Source organism: Coccinella septempunctata, chromosome 4, assembly GCF_907165205.1.
Source record: "Coccinella septempunctata chromosome 4, icCocSept1.1, whole genome shotgun sequence".
Lineage (NCBI taxonomy): Eukaryota > Metazoa > Arthropoda > Insecta > Coleoptera > Coccinellidae > Coccinella > Coccinella septempunctata.
In genome coordinates, this window is record NC_058192.1 from 8,444,840 (window position 1) to 8,465,598 (window position 20,759).

General features: G+C 37.6%; 1 protein-coding gene across 5 annotated transcripts in view; it reads right to left on the bottom strand.

The window, feature by feature from the left end:
- Positions 1-20,759, bottom strand: part of LOC123312191 (nuclear receptor coactivator 2) — a 175,397-nt gene that overhangs the window by 42,610 nt on the left and 112,028 nt on the right. For 2 of the 5 annotated variants that reach the window (XM_044896475.1, XM_044896462.1), the window contains exon 1: positions 308-742. The exons of 2 other annotated variants lie outside the window; for them this stretch is intronic. In XM_044896475.1, coding sequence (XP_044752410.1) covers positions 308-399 — 92 coding nt within the window. In that variant the 5' untranslated portion in view covers positions 400-742. Of the gene's footprint in view, positions 1-307; positions 743-20,759 lie in introns of those variants that run through there. One more of the 5 variants, XM_044896469.1, reaches the window with a different exon arrangement.

Genomic DNA, 20,759 nt, shown 5'->3' on the forward strand with positions numbered 1-20,759 from the left:
CATTTTTTATTATAACAAAACAATAAAAATATGAGTAACTCTTCTAAAGTTCTCTTTCATCTTCTTTTTCATGACGTCAAATTTGGAAATCCTTTTCTTCACAAAATTTCGAAATCTTCCATGAAAATCTGAGACTTTTCTTCAAGGTCGCCATTTCTTCTGCTTCGAGTTTTTCTTTATGAAACAATTTTTTTAGGGTCGTGCCGTTTTGGTAATTTTGAAAAAATTTCGGAATTTTCTTGCAGGGCTCCAATTAATATCCATTCTGTTCTTCTGAAAAAATTTCTTGCCAAGCTCCGCTACCCACCTTGTGGTATAAAAATCCGGAAAGAAAGAAACGTCAAAGTTTTCTTCGAAGGTTGGTGAAACGTTCAAATACTGAGCACTATGTTCGAGCATTATAAAGTTGGACACACTCTGTGAAGTATCCAATCAAACATCTATCAACTGAAGACACAGTTAACTTTACCGGTTATAACACACTTAAGTAATCCAAAGGAGAACACTGCTTCGACACATGGCCGCACGAAGCATCGCTATTACGCACCAGTCGATCATTCAACAACACTGGAAAGTTTAACAGTAATATCATAACTAGTTTCATTTTTATTCCACGACACGGTAATGTTATTGTCACTCGACGGCTATGTTCACGCACGGTTCTGCAGAACGTAGGCGACTAGCTCCAGCCAGAGAGGAAAAGTCGGCTTCCACCACCGGGTCCTGCTGCGAGTGCGTCTACAACCTTCCTCTGCGGATGCCGGCGACTCAATGGCAACAGCAACGTCTACGTAGTGCGCGAGGATTTCAATTTGGGTTAGTAGGTCGCTATGACGCCTTCCTTCGATGTTTGCCGAGTATCGCAGCACCAGACCAACGCTTTTCATCAAAACGGCAAGGCTATCTCAAAAATAAATTTTTTCCACTCGCACTGACCTTCCTGCCGGTCGATTTTGCAGAATGTCGCGAAAATATGGCGAATTTCGACGGCACAGACCTTGCTTCCTCGTTTGGTCGGACGAACGTTAGCAGAGCGAGAGTGGGGAGAGCGAGGATCCTTCTGAACTGTTGCCCAACACACTCGGCGGAATTGGAGAAGGAAATCTTGTTGAATCATGAAGATTACGAAAGTTTCACGTCATGTTTTCTCTAATTGCCCTTCGTGTTATGTGATGGTTTTCATAAACATTCACGTGATGGTCTTCGTGAAGGTCTTGACCAACTCCATGCTGGAAATCCCGTTCTATCATGTGACTAATCACTGCTTGGATCAAGAACTTCACTTGGGACTGAAAGCGGCCACCCTCACATGGTGAAATATGTTCTCCATAACTAGAAAACCGCCTCATTTCCTGGAAACCTTATTTTGGAAGGTTTGGACCACCTAACCAAGGAAATACCTAATTGTTCTGCAAGCTTCTAATATTTTCTCCTTAGGAAGAGTTGGGTATGACCTGGCTACAGCTGGCATCACCTCCTTCAAGAGACTACAGAATCTTTCACGTTGGTATCAGAATATACTACCCAGAATAGCTCCTGTACATGGTTATTCTAATGACTGCAGATCATTATGAGTTATGACAGGGTAGCCAATCAATTGTGCTACTCTGTTTTGAATCGAGACGGTTTGCAGAGAGTGTTTTGGTGACGAATTCCAAAGACCAGAACAACATTCGTGTACTAAACTGACTTGGAGGTGCTAGTCCATAACTAGGTTTGGTACCTGGAACTTGGTCTTACAGTTGTTTGCTTGTGGTGGACGTTGCGATTACACTCAAATCTCACATGTCTTTCACTGATGAAGGAAGACATCAAGAGCTATTCGATGGGCCAAAAACTACCAAGAACACTATTAGAAATCAAGCTTAATCTGAGGGCCTTCCCTGAGATGTAGCCTTCTCAGATTGGGAAGACAGGCAGGAAGAAAGGTCGATATGCTTTTGGATTATTGCTTCAGTAGTTTTGGAGCTATTGAGTATGATGTTGAATTCGTTGTAGTCGAACTTGCATTCACCAACTTCATTTTTGAATACGTTAACTGATTCCTCATCATTGTTGAACCTGCTTCATTCACACTTCTATGTGTTGAAGCCACTTGTCGATTGTCTCTCGTAAAGATGTTGAATATAGGCATAGGCATGCCCCCCCCCCCCCCAACAAATTCGAAATGAAATCGTGAGTAGAAACTAACCAAAGAGGTTCATTAATTTCGAAAAATTAGTTTGCACTGATTTTCCACTTCTATAGCTTTACTTTAGCGCTCGGAAAATTTCAATCAGGTTGAAAATCCCCAGATAGAAGTCAGACCTAAGTTCTGCTAGAGGTACCAAATGCTAATTGCTTCAAACCCCATCTGAAAACGCACAGATGCACCGAACAAAATAAATAATCGAAAAGAATAAGACAAATTAAAAACCAACAGGCAAACTGCTTTACCCGAAGACGAGTCTTCTGAATTCATTGGCATGAATTAACAACAAGCATCGCCAAATTTGGCAGTAGGCATTCCTAATTAGTGTCAACCTATCTCAAAAAGAAACCGAGTATCAGCCTCAGTTCTGGTACTTCTCGTTACTAAATTATTAATGGTCCCTGTTACACGGGAAATTTGCAGGCTACGCCGACTAAGATAACTCCGAAATTAATTACTCTGGAATTGTGGGACGAATTCAAAACAGGCGTTTAGATTGTATAAACATATATCTGGAAAGTTTGTTGGACTAAACACATAAGGAACGAGAAGGTTTTCGCAGATTGGACACGGATTTTGAAACTGCTATAGTAGTTTTCTTCAAGAAGTTCATTTATACGTATATTTTTATGTGTTATACGTTTAAACACAAAACATAAAGATTAATTTAGTTGTGATCCCTATTAAGTAAGTTCATAATTGGGTATACTGAAACAAAAACGTGTAACAATATTTAGGTCGATTATAGATAACCCCACATTTGGGAATATTCCGCAATATGCTTCCTCTTCTCGAAGTTGCCAGATTCAATCCTGTACAAATTTAAACAGTTTAGAGGATCAGTTATTCGTTATATAATATGACTTTCTACTTGAATTAATTCAATGCCATCAATATCCTCACTGATAAAGTAATGTAAGTCAGTAGTTGCAATGTTAACGTGCCAATGTCATCGAGCCAATTAGGAAAGGGGCCCTGATTATAGTGGGCCGTCGTAATAGAATAGAACCACTAATTGGGAGACGGCATACCATCTCAGAAATCACCATATGAATAGATTGAATCAGCATCTAGGATGAGCATTTTTATTACGAGCTGTATATACAATTTTTTTGATCGGAGCGTCAGTATGCTATCGCCTTTAGACGACTTGTGGAGAGACTCATTTGTATGAACGTGAATGATGAAATTTGCTGCACGTGGTTAGTAGAACTTAAAACTAAGAAACTAGAGAACCAGAGTTTAACCTACTTACAAGAGTCGGGTTTGAAAAATGTCATTTCCGAGATGAAAATCTAAACGAACGGAGATAGGCTTTCGAAATTGCTTGCAATAGATTCAGCGTGTTCGAAAACCTATATTTTCATACCGAACTTCTCAATATCTGACACTGTTCAGGAGAAAATAATTTTTTTTGTTTTTCCAGTTTTCATTTTCGAGTTGACTTCGAAGAGCTCTCTGGAGTGCAATTCTCTATGGAATCATCAACTGTTTGATTTTCTAGAATCTTCAAAACGAATTCTATGCACTCCATATCCTAAGACAGTAATAGGACATCCTGATTTTCAGACAGAGTATCAAATAGGTCATTTCAGGGGGGTCTAACCCCTTGCTCATTTTTGACCCAAAAAATCGAGATTTTCGAAATCGAGTTTTTGTGCTAGGGTGGAAGCCTAGGCAACGCTGATTATATAATTGAAAATCCCAATTGGATCTGTCGAATATAACGGGAGATATCGCAGATTGAAAATTGGCAATTTTCGAAAAATGCCATTTCCAAGATGAAAATCTAAACGAACGGAGATAGGTTCTCGAAATTGCTTGCAATAGATTCAGCGTGTTCGAAAACCTATATTTTCATACCAAACTTCTCAATATCTGACACTGTTCAGGAGAAAATAATTTTTTTTGTTTTTCCACTTTTCATTTTCGAGTTGACTTCGAAGAGCTCTCTGGAGTGCAATTCTCTATGGAATCATCAACTGTTTGGTTTTCTAGAATCTTCAAAACGAATTCTATGCACTCCATATCCTAAGACAGTAATAGAACTTCCTGATTTTTAGGCAGAGTAGCAAATAGGTGATTTTAGGGGGGTCTAACCCCTTGCTCATTTTTGACCCAAAAAATCGAGATTTTCGAAATCGAGTTTTTGTGCTAGGGTGGAAGCCTAGGCAACGCTGATTATATAACTGAAAATCCCAATTGGATCTGTCGAATATAACGGGAGATATCGCAGATTGAAAATTGGCAATTTTCGAAAAATGCCATTTCCAAGATGAAAATCTAAACGAACGGAGATAGGTTCTCGAAATTGCTCGCAATAGATTCAGCGTGTTCGAAAACCTATATTTCCATACCAAACTTCTCAATATCTGACACTGTTCAGGAGAAAATATTTTTTTTTGTTTTTCCACTTTTCATTTTCGAGTTGACTTCGAAGAGCTCTCTGGAGTGCAATTCTCTATTGAATCATCAACTGTTTGGTTTTCTAGAATCTTTGAAACGAATTCTATGCACTCCATATCCTAAGACAGTAATAGAACTTCCTGATTTTTAGGCAGAGTAGCAAATAGGTGATTTTAGGGGGGTCTAACCCCTTGCTCATTTTTGACCCAAAAAATCGAGATTTTCGGAATCGAGTTTTTGTGCTAGGGTGGAAGCCTAGGCAACGCTGATTATATAACTGAAAATCCCAATTGGATCTGTCGAATATAACGGGAGATATCGCAGATTGAAAATTGGCCATTTTTGAAAAATGCCATTTCCAAGATGAAAATCTAAACGAACGGAGAAAGGTTCTCGAAATTGCTTGCAATAGCTTCAGCGTGTTCGAAAACCTATATTTCCATACCAAACTTCTCAATATCTGTCACTGTTCAGGAGAAAATAATTTTTTTTGTTTTTCCACTTTTCATTTTCGAGTTGACTTCGAAGAGCTCTCTGGAGTGCAATTCTCTATTGAATCATCAACTGTTTAGTTTTCTAGAATCTTCAAAACGAATTCTATGCACTCCATATCCTAAGACAGTAATAGAACTTCCTGATTTTTAGGCAGAGTAGCAAATAGGTGATTTTAGGGGGGTCTAACCCCTTGCTCATTTTTGACCCAAAAAATCGAGATTTTCGAAATCGAGTTTTTGTGCTAGGGTGGAAGCCTAGGCAACGCTGATGATATAACTGAAAATCCCAATTGGATCTGTCGAATATAACGGGAGATATCGCAGATTGAAAATTGGCAATTTTTGAAAAATGCCATTTCCAAGATGAAAATCTAAACGAACGGAGATAGGTTCTCGAAATTGCTTGCAATAGATTCAGCGTGTTCGAAAACCTATATTTCCATACCAAACTTCTCAATATCTGTCACTGTTCAGGAGAAAATAATTTTTTTTGTTTTTCCACTTTTCATTTTCGAGTTGACTTCGAAGAGCTCTCTGGAGTGCAATTCTCTATTGAATCATCAACTGTTTAGTTTTCTAGAATCTTCAAAACGAATTCTATGCACTCCATATCCTAAGACAGTAATAGAACTTCCTGATTTTTAGGCAGAGTAGCAAATAGGTGATTTTAGGGGGGTCTAACCCCTTGCTCATTTTTGACCCAAAAAATCGAGATTTTCGAAATCGAGTTTTTGTGCTAGGGTGGAAGCCTAGGCAACGCTGATGATATAACTGAAAATCCCAATTGGATCTGTCGAATATAACGGGAGATATCGCAGATTGAAAATTGGCAATTTTTGAAAAATGCCATTTCCAAGATGAAAATCTAAACGAACGGAGATAGATTCTCGAAATTGCTTGCAATAGATTCAGCGTGTTCGAAAACCTATATTTCCATACCAAACTTCTCAATATCTGACACTGTTCAGGAGAAAATAATTTTTTTTGTTTTTCCACTTTTCATTTTCGAGTTGACTTCGAAGAGCTCTCTGGAGTGCAATTCTCTATTGAATCATCAACTGTTTGGTTTTCTAGAATCTTCAAAACGAATTCTATGCACTCCATATCCTAAGACAGTAATAGAACTTCCTGATTTTTAGGCAGAGTAGCAAATAGGTCATTTAAGGGGGGTCTAACCCCTTGCTCATTTTTGACCCGAAAAATCGAGATTTTCGAAATCGAGTTTTTGTGCTAGGGTGGAAGCCGAGGCAACGCTGATTATATAACTGAAAATCCCAATTGGATCTGTCGAATATAACGGGAGATATCGCAGATTGAAAATTGGCAATTTTTGAAAAATGCCATTTCCAAGATGAAAATCTAAACGAACGGAGAAAGGTTCTCGAAATTGCTCGCAATAGATTCAGCGTGTTCGAAAACCTATATTTCCATACCAAACTTCTCAATATCTGACACTGTTCAGGAGAAAATAATTTTTTTTGTTTTTCCACTTTTCATTTTCGAGTTGACTTCGAAGAGCTCTCTGGAGTGCAATTCTCTATTGAATCATCAACTATTTGGTTTTCTAGAATCTTCAAAACCAATTATCTGCACTCCATATCCTAAGACAGTAATAGGACATCCTGATTTTCAGACAGAGTATCAAATAGGTGATTTTAGGGGGTTCTGACCCCTTGCTCATTTTTGACCCAAAAAATCGAGATTTTCGAAATCGAGTTTTTGTGCTAGGATGGAAGCCTAGGCAACGCTGATTATATAACTGAAAATCCCAATTGGATCTGTCGAATATAACGGGAGATATCGCAGATTGAAAATTGGCAATTTTTGAAAAATGCCATTTCCGAGATGAAAATCTAAACGAACGGAGATAGGTTCTCGAAATTGCTTGCAATAGATTCAGCGTGTTCGAAAACCTATATTTCCATACCAAACTTCTCAATATCTGACACTGTTCAGGAGAAAATAATTTTTTTTGTTTTTCTACTTTTCATTTTCGAGTTGACTTCGAAGAGCTCTCTGGAGTGCAATTCTCTATTGAATCATCAACTATTTGGTTTTCTAGAATCTTCAAAACCAATTATCTGCACTCCATATCCTAAGACAGTAATAGGACATCCTGATTTTCAGACAGAGTATCAAATAGGTGATTTTAGGGGGTTCTGACCCCTTGCTCATTTTTGACCCAAAAAATCGAGATTTTCGAAATCGAGTTTTTGTGCTAGGGTGGAAGCCTAGGCAACGCTGATTATATAACTGAAAATCCCAATTGGATCTGTCGAATATAACGGGAGATATCGCAGATTGAAAATTGGCAATTTTTGAAAAATGCCATTTCCAAGATGAAAATCTAAACGAACGGAGAAAGGTTCTCGAAATTGCTCGCAATAGATTCAGCGTGTTCGAAAACCTATATTTCCATACCAAACTTCTCAATATCTGACACTGTTCAGGAGAAAATAATTTTTTTTGTTTTTCCACTTTTCATTTTCGAGTTGACTTCGAAGAGCTCTCTGGAGTGCAATTCTCTATTGAATCATCAACTGTTTGGTTTTCTAGAATCTTCAAAACGAATTCTATGCACTCCATATCCTAAGACAGTAATAGAACTTCCTGATTTTTAGGCAGAGTAGCAAATAGGTGATTTTAGGGGGGTCTAACCCCTTGCTCATTTTTGACCCAAAAAATCGAGATTTTCGAAATCGAGTTTTTGTGCTAGGGTGGAAGCTTAGGCAAAGCTGATTATATAACTGAAAATCCCAATTGGATCTGTCGAATATAACGGGAGATATCGCAGATTGAAAATTGGCAATTTTTGAAAAATGCCTTTTCCAAGATGAAAATCTAAACGAATGGAGATAGGTTCTCGAAATTGCTTGCAATAGATTCAGCGTGTTCGAAAACCTATATTTCCATACCAAACTTCTCAATATCTGACACTGTTCAGGAGAAAATATTTTTTTTTGTTTTTCCACTTTTCATTTTCGAGTTGACTTCGAAGAGCTCTCTGGAGTGCAATTCTCTATTGAATCATCAACTGTTTGGTTTTTTAGAATCTTCAAAACGAATTCTATGCACTCCATATCCTAAGAGAGTAATAGAACTTCCTGATTTTTAGCCAGAGTAGCAAATAGGTGATTTTAGGGGGGTCTAACCCCTTGCTCATTTTTGACCCAAAAAATCGAGATTTTCGAAATCGAGTTTTTGTGCTAGGGTGGAAGCCTAGGCAAAGCTGATTATATAACTGAAAATCCCAATTGGATCTGTCGAATATAACGGGAGATATCGCAGATTGAAAATTGGCAATTTTTGAAAAATGCCATTTCCAAGATGAAAATCGAAACGAACGGAGATAGGTTCTCGAAATTGCTTGCAATAGATTCAGCGTGTTCGAAAACCTATATTTCCATACCAAACTTCTCAATATCTGACACTGTTCAGGAGAAAATAATTTTTTTTGTTTTTCCACTTTTCATTTTCGAGTTGACTTCGAAGAGCTCTCTGGAGTGCAATTCTCTATTGAATCATCAACTGTTTGGTTTTCTAGAATCTTTAAAACCAATTATATGCACTCCATATCCTAAGACAGTAATAGGACATCCTGATTTTCAGACAGAGTATCAAATAGGTCATTTCAGGGGGGTCTAACCCCTTGCTCATTTTTGACCCAAAAAATCGAGATTTTCGAAATCGAGTTTTTGTGCTAGGGTGGAAGCCTAGGCAACGCTGATTATATAATTGAAAATCCCAATTGGATCTGTCGAATATAACGGGAGATATCGCAGATTGAAAATTGGCAATTTTCGAAAAATGCCATTTCCAAGATGAAAATCTAAACGAACGGAGATAGGTTCTCGAAATTGCTTGCAATAGATTCAGCGTGTTCGAAAACCTATATTTTCATACCAAACTTCTCAATATCTGACACTGTTCAGGAGAAAATAATTTTTTTTGTTTTTCCACTTTTCATTTTCGAGTTGACTTCGAAGAGCTCTCTGGAGTGCAATTCTCTATGGAATCATCAACTGTTTGGTTTTCTAGAATCTTCAAAACGAATTCTATGCACTCCATATCCTAAGACAGTAATAAAACTTCCTGATTTTTAGGCAGAGTAGCAAATAGGTGATTTTAGGGGGGTCTAACCCCTTGCTCATTTTTGACCCAAAAAATCGAGATTTTCGAAATCGAGTTTTTGTGCTAGGGTGGAAGCCTAGGCAACGCTGATTATATAACTGAAAATCCCAATTGGATCTGTCGAATATAACGGGAGATATCGCAGATTGAAAATTGGCAATTTTCGAAAAATGCCATTTCCAAGATGAAAATCTAAACGAACGGAGATAGGTTCTCGAAATTGCTCGCAATAGATTCAGCGTGTTCGAAAACCTATATTTCCATACCAAACTTCTCAATATCTGACACTGTTCAGGAGAAAATATTTTTTTTTGTTTTTCCACTTTTCATTTTCGAGTTGACTTCGAAGAGCTCTCTGGAGTGCAATTCTCTATTGAATCATCAACTGTTTGGTTTTCTAGAATCTTTGAAACGAATTCTATGCACTCCATATCCTAAGACAGTAATAGAACTTCCTGATTTTTAGGCAGAGTAGCAAATAGGTGATTTTAGGGGCGTCTAACCCCTTGCTCATTTTTGACCCAAAAAATCGAGATTTTCGGAATCGAGTTTTTGTGCTAGGGTGGAAGCCTAGGCAACGCTGATTATATAACTGAAAATCCCAATTGGATCTGTCGAATATAACGGGAGATATCGCAGATTGAAAATTGGCCATTTTTGAAAAATGCCATTTCCAAGATGAAAATCTAAACGAACGGAGAAAGGTTCTCGAAATTGCTTGCAATAGCTTCAGCGTGTTCGAAAACCTATATTTCCATACCAAACTTCTCAATATCTGTCACTGTTCAGGAGAAAATAATTTTTTTTGTTTTTCCACTTTTCATTTTCGAGTTGACTTCGAAGAGCTCTCTGGAGTGCAATTCTCTATTGAATCATCAACTGTTTAGTTTTCTAGAATCTTCAAAACGAATTCTATGCACTCCATATCCTAAGACAGTAATAGAACTTCCTGATTTTTAGGCAGAGTAGCAAATAGGTGATTTTAGGGGGGTCTAACCCCTTGCTCATTTTTGACCCAAAAAATCGAGATTTTCGGAATCGAGTTTTTGTGCTAGGGTGGAAGCCTAGGCAACGCTGATTATATAACTGAAAATCCCAATTGGATCTGTCGAATATAACGGGAGATATCGCAGATTGAAAATTGGCAATTTTCGAAAAATGCCATTTCCAAGATGAAAATCTAAACGAACGGAGATAGGTTCTCGAAATTGCTCGCAATAGATTCAGCGTGTTCGAAAACCTATATTTCCATACCAAACTTCTCAATATCTGACACTGTTCAGGAGAAAATATTTTTTTTTGTTTTTCCACTTTTCATTTTCGAGTTGACTTCGAAGAGCTCTCTGGAGTGCAATTCTCTATTGAATCATCAACTGTTTGGTTTTCTAGAATCTTTGAAACGAATTCTATGCACTCCATATCCTAAGATAGTAATAGAACTTCCTGATTTTTAGGCAGAGTAGCAAATAGGTGATTTTAGGGGGGTCTAACCCCTTGCTCATTTTTGACCCAAAAAATCGAGATTTTCGGAATCGAGTTTTTGTGCTAGGGTGGAAGCCTAGGCAAAGCTGATTATATAACTGAAAATCCCAATTGGATCTGTCGAATATAACGGGAGATATCGCAGATTGAAAATTGGCAATTTTTGAAAAATGCCATTTCCAAGATGAAAATCGAAACGAACGGAGATAGGTTCTCGAAATTGCTTGCAATAGATTCAGCGTGTTCGAAAACCTATATTTCCATACCAAACTTCTCAATATCTGACACTGTTCAGGAGAAAATAATTTTTTTTGTTTTTCCACTTTTCATTTTCGAGTTGACTTCGAAGAGCTCTCTGGAGTGCAATTCTCTATTGAATCATCAACTGTTTGGTTTTCTAGAATCTTTAAAACCAATTATATGCACTCCATATCCTAAGACAGTAATAGGACATCCTGATTTTCAGACAGAGTATCAAATAGGTCATTTCAGGGGGTTCTAACCCCTTGCTCATTTTTGACCCAAAAAATCGAGATTTTCGAAATCGAGTTTTTGTGCTAGGGTGGAATCCTAGGCAACGCTGATTATATAACTGAAAATCCCAATTGGATCTGTCGAATATAACGGGAGATATCGCAGATTGAAAATTGGCAATTTTTGAAAAATGCCATTTCCAAGATGAAAATCTAAACGAACGGAGATAGGTTCTCGAAATTGCTTGCAATAGATTCAGCGTGTTCGAAAACCTATATTTCCATACCAAACTCCTCAATATCTGACACTGTTCAGGAGAAAATAATTTTTTTTTGTTTTTCCACTTTTTATTTTCGAGTTGACTTCGAAGAGCTCTCTGGAGTGCAATTCTCTATTGAATCATCAACTGTTTGGTTTTCTAGAATCTTCAAAACGAATTCTATGCACTCCATATCCTAAGACAGTAATAGAACTTCCTGATTTTTAGGCAGAGTAGCAAATAGGTGATTTTAGAGGGGTCTAACCCCTTGCTCATTTTTGACCCAAAAAATCGAGATTTTCGAAATCGAGTTTTTGTGCTAGGGTGGAAGCCTAGGCAAAGCTGATTATATAACTGAAAATCCCAATTGGATCTGTCGAATATAACGGGAGATATCGCAGATTGAAAATTGGCAATTTTTGAAAAATGCCATTTCCAAGATGAAAATCGAAACGAACGGAGATAGGTTCTCGAAATTGCTTGCAATAGATTCAGCGTGTTCGAAAACCTATATTTCCATACCAAACTTCTCAATATCTGACACTGTTCAGGAGAAAATAATTTTTTTTGTTTTTCCACTTTTCATTTTCGAGTTGACTTCGAAGAGCTCTCTGGAGTGCAATTCTCTATTGAATCATCAACTGTTTGGTTTTCTAGAATCTTTAAAACCAATTATCTGCACTCCATATCCTAAGACAGTAATAGGACATCCTGATTTTCAGACAGAGTATCAAATAGGTCATTTCAGGGGGGTCTAACCCCTTGCTCATTTTTGACCCAAAAAATCGAGATTTTCGAAATCGAGTTTTTGTGCTAGGGTGGAAGCCTAGGCAACGCTGATTATATAATTGAAAATCCCAATTGGATCTGTCGAATATAACGGGAGATATCGCAGATTGAAAATTGGCAATTTTTGAAAAATGCCATTTCCAAGATGAAAATCTAAAGGAACGGAGATAGGTTCTCGAAATTGCTTGCAATAGATTCAGCGTGTTTGAAAACAAATATTTCCATACCAAATGTCCGAATATTTGGCACTGTATTTAAGTGATTCCATCTTTTTGGAATTATTTCGATAGTCACCGTTCAAGTAGTTTTTCTTTCAAGAAAAATAACCGTAGATGGAAATGTGATACATATTCTGAAAGAGCAAGTCTTCTTGTTGAAAATCTGAAAATTTTATCGAGCTCGATGAAGCCGTTCGGTCTTGACGATCATTTGAGTGATTCCATTTTTTTGGAAATTTTTCGATAGTCACCGTTAGAGTAGTTTTTCTCTCAATAAAAATAACCGTTGATGGAAATGTGATACATATTCTGAAATAGCAACTCTTCTAGTTAAAAATCTGAAAATTTTATCGAGCTCGATGAAGCCGTTCGGTTTTGACGATTATTTAAGTGATTCAATATTTTTCGATAGTCACCGTTAGAATAGTTTCTATCTCAATAAAAATAACCGCAGATGGAAATGGAAAAATTGGGTACTTTGGCTGAACACATCTCTGTTTAAAAGATCCACAGATGAGTAGTGTCACAGATTTAGCTAGTTATTCTGAAGGTAATTTTATTCCTCCAGGGGGTAGCACATCTCATTATGAAAACTTGAAACGGCTATAATTTTTTCCAGTGCCAAATCTAAAAAAATGGTAAAGGAAAAAGTGTTTCTTTCGATCTCAAGAATCTACTGTTGAAATATTTGTACGAGCAAAAGACTCACGAATAAGTTACGACAAAAGCAACGGTATGACAAATGATAAAGAGTGACAAGTTTCAATTGGTCGGGACAGCCTGTATACAATCGTAAAGTCTTGCTTTACAGCGGGACCTTGATCCGTGGGGCAATCATCCATGTTATTAATGCAAATCGAACAACATATTTCTCCATCTGCAATCAAAATCGGCTCAGAGGTATTACCGCAAATACAGTTCCAATCCGATCAGGTGGGAAATGTTGATGATTCAGATCCGCGATTTCCAAAGCAATTAGAAATCCGCGCGGCCGACCAAACAGAGTCGAACGCGTGTCAGTAGTACCAATGTTATTGTGTCAAGGCTCGGTCGGGGATCCTCGATGCAATTTTCGAGCGACTGATAGGGGAAAGACAAGGTTCTAGATAGTTGTTTATCGCCGATGACGGAAAATATGAGGGTGAGCACTCATGTGTGCGGAACGTCGACGAAGCGCCGCGCGTCCATCGTTTGAAATATGTGCCAAGATGGCGACTAGACGTGAGAATGTGGGTCTGGGAGATCTGGAGGCCGTCTCTGATCCCATTAAGAGCCGTTTTGCATATGTCACATCGGAAGGAGCTATATTAACACATAGTATTATTACTGAAAAGGGGATGTATAAGGGAGGATATGATTTATATCCTTGGGAACATGTTCGAACTGGCAAGAACTAAAGGTCCCTCTGTACCACGTTGTGACACAGAGATGAATTGGTGTTGAATTGTTGGGAAAGGAAGAATTGGCTGCTGAATATTTCTATGTTCGATTGCCCATGACAGAGTTGGCTATTTTCCTAGATTTCAAAACATATGTCATTGAAATCCTTATGACTCAAATATGCCGCAAAATATTTTTTTGCCTACATTCACTTACGAAAATTCGGAGTTCAGAAGTGCTCTCACAATCCGAAAACGCCCAGCGAGTCAATAATGGTCATAAAAGTTTCTGATCACCATAGACTTAATAAATATTAAGTTTGGAGATCACATTTCACAAGGAAAACAAACGACAGAAAATGTCATCGGTTTTAAGAATAGATACAGATTACAGATGAAATTTTTCATGATGTGTGGATACAGAATTTTATAATCTTCTTGGTCGATTCCACTGTTGTCGAATTAACAAATACTAATACTTTCCAAGAGACTGACAATATTCACAGCGGTCCTTTGAAAATGCAAAAAAAAAACGTTACTTGTACATACTCGAGCGTGTCAGATTTTCATTTCATTCTCGGTGTTGCAGAAGTATTGACCCATTAATCTGACACTTATCAGGGGGGTTTTCTTAAGCTGACAGTTTGAAGTTGATAACAATGCTTTTTTTTCAAATATCTCCCTTCCTGTACCTCTAATCTTTTCTGTAATCATTATGAAAGTTGTAGATAATAAAATTCTATACAACTTTTGTCTGAAGCAATTTTTCATACCCTAAACCGTTTTCGAGCTAGAGGGCGATAAGTGTGAGGAGCTAAGACGCACATGCACACCCAGTGTACATTCATCGCCATACATCTCAAAAACGTTCCAACGTAAAAAAAATTGCTTCGGTCAACATTTGTGAAGAATGTTATGCTCTACAACTTTTATAATGAATGCGAAAACAATTTAAAGCCCAGGAGAGGAGATAATTCAAAAAAACTGATTTTTGTGACCTTTAAGGCCAATTTTTATTGTTTCGGCTTGCTGAAACTGCCAGATTATGTTTTTTCCGTTATTCTTGAACCATCAGCTTCAAAATAAGATAAAGGCCACCACCCTCGAGAATATAGATACACGTGACGCTTTTTCTGAAACTTTGGCGCCCTCCCACACATTTTCGTCAAGCCTAAATTGCCAGACTAAGAGAATATATACTTTTTAACGTGTAATTAACCACATATATCTTAATCTGACAAGCTCGAATATGTACAATGATCGTTTTTTTACTATTCTGACAGGCTGTCCTAGACTGGTCTAATTCTTGGTAGAGGTATTGTACAGGGACCAAGGTATCTCCCCTTATATTAATCCTATTAATTTCCCTCTTGGGTTCCCCAACTATTACAGGCTCACCAATAATTCTCGATGCTCGACAAATTCTAACACAACGGTAATTTCTTTCGATTTAATTCGGTCGTTTCCCTGAGCGAACCATATAAAGATCACGGTTGCATGCAGAATCTCACTAACACTTCGTTAGTAACTAGCGTTCGCCATGAAATCGAATTGCCACCATATCTGGAAAGAGGAAGATGCGATATGACGACATGTGCACATTATCGCTCGCAAGAACTGACGACTGGAAATTCTCTGGAAATAACACCGTATTCCGTATGCCGGGACATGTTTTCGCCGACTAAGCCGCCTGGATTCGGGTCAATTCTTCCACAAATTGTCTCGCCGAAGCTGCAACACGTTCCGGCATTCAGGGGGTCTTATAAACTGTTTGCGGATCGCGAATTGCCCGAATAAGTTGTAATGCGCTCCGCGGAAATGTAGGCCAATATATAAAAGCGAGATCAACATGAAAATAATCGGATATTGCCGTGAAAATGCCGCTCGCCAACGGCTTATTTGCATGTTCTGCCAATGTTCACTCGACATTCGAATCGGCAGAACCATTCATTTGCCCGCGACGCCTCCATTGTACGTGCCGGTATGATGTCACGTTTTCCCATGTTTTTTTTTGTCGCAATAGCCCATTCGCTCCAGTTTATGTTTCGTTGTATAATTGAGCGGCGAATTCATGTTCCAGAAGCGTTGGAAAACCGAATGAAAACGCGATCAATGAAAATATTCGATATTTTCGACGTTCGAGGTGAAGCAGAATTATTCAGAATACGATTGTCCTCAATAGATATCAGGTGACACAATTCCTTCTTTTTTAGGTGATGATCTCAGATGAGATTAGAAGAGAAATACTTTTTAGTTTTGTATTTGTGGCTTGTGATCGGTTATTTCCGGTTTAGCTCACTCAGTGGTCAAAAGGATATTGACGCTTCACAATAGTTATTATTTATTTTCAAGGTACTCATAACGATGGTACTGTAGCTTCTAGTGCACCATCTGTAGACTTTTTTGGGTGATTACTAATCACCCAAAAAAGTCTACAGATGGTGCACTAGAAGCTACAGTACCTGATTACAAAGTGTCACCTATCTTTTGCCTGAATTTCCAATCCTATCAAGAAGATTTGCCGAGGATGCTGCATCAAAATGGATACTAGAAGATGATTTTTGTTGAATATGTCTGATTATGTTTTCACTAAACACCATTTGCATCAGGTTTTAGGTTTCTGCTTTGATGGGAAAGAATGTGCGACTAAAATTCCTCAAATACAGGGTGTTTTCAAAGGTGAGGCTTTTTTTTCGACAGAAGATAGAACTCATCAAAATAAGTCGTTTAACCAAAAATTGTCTATATAAAATATCTGAGATGGCTGAGATACAACCCCTAGAATTTCGACAAAATTTCATTGAATTTCAAGTACGGGACTGTGGAAGGCGACTCCGGCATCGCAAAAACGAAACAAAACATAAACATATGGCTGGACAATGAATGGTTCAGTACCAAGTTCATCGGATTAGATGCATCAGGTCACTTCTGAGAGAATCATAACTGTTGTATCGTGCAATTTAGGGTGAAAAAAAAATGTAGAAAATCGAGGCAGTTTCTTGAAAGTGCTTAGTTAGTTATGTTGAAAAAGTGCTATGATGTTACTCCATTTCATCCCATTTTTACGACGATTGTTGGAATGTTCGAACAAGAAGATTGTGATGCCCATTGTGAAAAAATTCGTGAATAATTTAGACGAATTTAATTGGTGAGATTTTGAAGAATTATTCTATTTTTTTACTCTTATGTTCAGTTGGTATCGAAACGGGCCATTTCATAAAATCGTGTAAGTTACTAAAAAATAATGAGAACAATTCGGCAATCCTAAGTTTTTTCATTACCACTTAAATATCGAACGAGCCAATATCCTAAACGAAACTACATGGTCGAATCAGGAGATACGTTGTTTCCCACTGCTTTGCGATAATCCATCTAACCAACGGTCTAGGGTCGTATTAGGATCTATTTCAGTAACGGTTTTCAATTTTTCTTTCAACTTTGTCATTTTGAAAGTTTTGTATAGGTGATTTTTGGTGAAACGATTTATTTCGAATAGTTCTACCTTCTCTTGAAAAAAAAAACCTCACCTTCAAATACACCCTGTAAAAGGGGAACTTTATGATGATAAAGCTCCAACTGATGAATAGTGTAGGGAAATCTTTCGATGTTTCAAGAATGGTGATTTCAGCATTAAAGATATAGGCATCTCCTTGGACAAAACTCGAAGGCAAAGAATTGAGGCATCACTTGAAGCATTTAAAAAGTCAAAACCAAGGGGCTCTCATTTTGTGTGACCATAAGAAAACCAAACGAAATAATTTGTACATCGAAGAAACATCAGTCTTTCCCAATTTCTTGCCTCCACTACCGTTTGCACTATTTCTAAAAAAAAAACCTCTTGCGGCTAACCTGCGGTATCGTGCTTCATTCTGATCGCTTCACTGACGACACAGCCACACTGGCAACCGGCCTCAAGGCCGATATACCCAGTGCACCACATAACAGTTTCAGCATTCTTCAGCCGAAACGTTTCCGGCTAAGGAATATCTCGAAAGGAGCTTTGACGTTTCTAATTAGAGGATAATTAGCTGAAGGAAGGAAGAAGCTTTGGTTGTCTTTCGAATACAGGTCGTAATAACTCATGTAGACGTCGATAACAGGGATAATAGGACCTTTGATTTGCTGGATAGATACATATAGTCGTTGAAACATATGCAGTTGAGTAGAAAAAGAAAGAATATCACAAAATTCAAGGAATGAGTAATACAGTAATGAAAAACTAGATTTTTTAGAACTTAATTCAAAGAGGGAGCTAATTACTCGAAACATTTCCAAAATTGGGTATCTACTAGTCGCACAATACTTGTCTCCTGATCGGCGAATCACTCTGATGTGGACCTAGCCTTAGAACAAGGCTTAAGGCCGATTCCAAAGCTACTTCGAGAACCGATCAATTCGACCGATTGTGAAATAAGTTTCACCAGCAACGTCGAAAAATGAAAACGCGTTTTTCGAGCGCAATAAAACTATGCCCGAGAATGTCACCAGAAATTAACCAATAATACACTCTCGTTTCATTGTGTAACGTGTCATAATCGTCCATTACCGCTAAGCGCGCATACATAATGTTACCTTTGAATTCAGTGTCAATAGTAGCGGAAAGAGAAAGCTTTTGTTTCAACATCGATCGGTCAAGTTGTACGCTTTGAGTCGGGCTTTGAAATTTCGGATCTATACGCTTGTATACTACGAGCCAACCAGCTGACATTGTAACTACTGACACTCTAACTGGAACACCCGTTTCTTTCTGTTTCTTCATCTTGAGAGCATGATTGGTGTTTGCTAAACACTCGATTCGAATCTGTACTTTCCAAATAACATCGTCATCCTCAATAAATGTTTATAACTACTGGTTGCTTCAAATTTCCAAGAAGAACTTCCCCAAATATGTTGATATAAGCGATTTCCAATTAATATTGAAACAGATACTACTTCTTCAGACTTGCACCTTCAACTGTATAAAAACTAAACACTCAATTAATCAAAAATCGAAATGAATACTCGGCAAATCATCAGAAGGGTTTGTGCAACTGATGACTTTAACTCAGTAAGTTGGACATGGAAGCTGTAACCCTCAGTGAATGTATTTGAAATGTCTTGTGGATGGAATGTACCAGATTCTGAGATTGTAGAAGAACAAACCTGAAGAGTGAAAATTGGGTCATTCCAAAGCTTCATTGTCCTTCATGTATCCTGAGAAGCCGATGCAATCAGTATACTGCCGTATTATTCGATAATAATGCATAATACAAAAACGTACCTAGCATTATTAGCCCACTTCGCTGAACTATTCAATGAACAACAACAAATTAAGACAACATCAATAGGAAATTGCAGAGGAATTGAGGAAATTCCCTGCTTATAAGTATTATAATTCTCCGATAACAACCTTCGCTTCTTCTACACAACATTGATATTATCTAGTTTCTGCTTCACGCATTTAACGGGATTTATCGAAAAACAGGTTTCTGTGATAACTGTTACTTCTATTCTCGACTGTCAAGATCGTGTTTCTATCCACTTTTATTGAAAAGAAACCACGAGTGAAATTGGAAGACATGAAATGGATATCAGTAGCAGGAGTAGTAGTAAATACTCGGCTGGGAGCTGTTAAGTATCACTTAGCTAGGGCGCTTTTTATTCCTCAAACCGTTCAACCATTCCGTGAGAATCTCATTCTTCACCAACAACCAGAAAACGAAAAATTTTGAACTCCTAATTACTGAAAATCTGAAAAATGTGTTTGAAAAATCGGGATAAAAAAATCCATAATAATTGACAAAAAAAATGCAACATTCGAGGATGTATTGATATCTAGTTAGCCTAGACCAGTTCCATGCATACATACAAAAATATTGCGTTACCATATCTACGAACAATAACTCATTAGAAGTTTGAGGTCAAAAAAGTAAACCAGAGTTACGCAATAAATTGAAAGAAAGAAGATGTCCACCGAAATTGTTAACATCGAAAAATTGGAGTATCAAGCCATTATCAAGTGCCTGTATTTAAAAGAGTTAAGAGGTAAGTAGATTTACGAAGATATGCTTAATACCATTGGTGATCAATGTCCTTCGTATGCGACCGTGAAAAAGGGTAGAAGCATCCCGTTCGATCTGTACTCGATTTGAAAACGATGTAGACTTCTTGAACCGAATTGTTACTATGGATCAGACTTGGGTACATTTCGACGATCCAAAAACAAAGCAACAATCGATGGAATGGCGACACTCTGGTCCTCCAAGACCTAAGAAATTTCATGTCCAAAAATCTGCTGGAAAAGTTCTTGCTTCAGTTTTTTGGGATTGCTATGGAATAATCATGATTGATTTTTTGGATAAGGGTAGAATAATATCCGGAGATTACTATTCGACATTACTGACCACTCTACGCGAAAAAATTAAAGAGAAAAGACGCGTAAAGCTATCCAAAGGTGTTTTGTTTTTGCAGAACAACGCCCCTGCACACAAATCTCATGTTGCCATGCATAAAATTCGTGATTTAAGGTTTGAATTACTAGAACACCCTCCTTGTTCACTAGATTTGGCTCCATCCGACTATCATCTCTTTCCTCAACTGAAAAAAAGTTTGAAAGGTCGTAAATTTTCTTCCAACTAGGAGATAATTGAAGCTGTGGAAGTCTGGTTTGTAGAGCAAGAAGAATCATTTTTTTTGAAAGGTCTAGAGACGTTGCAGGTTCGCTGTAATAAATGTACCCAATTGAGAGGAGAATATATGTTGAGTAATAAAATATTTTGACATTGAAATTTTGTTTGGTTCTATAGTAGGTTAACAATTCATCAATATATCCTCGTATCTACGAATCAAAACATACTTCTTCAATCCATATTCAAAATTAGAAATAAAAGGTCAAGATCTGAGATTTGGAAACAATAAAGGACTTCGAGAATGATGAAGGTCTCTGTTAAAGAATAA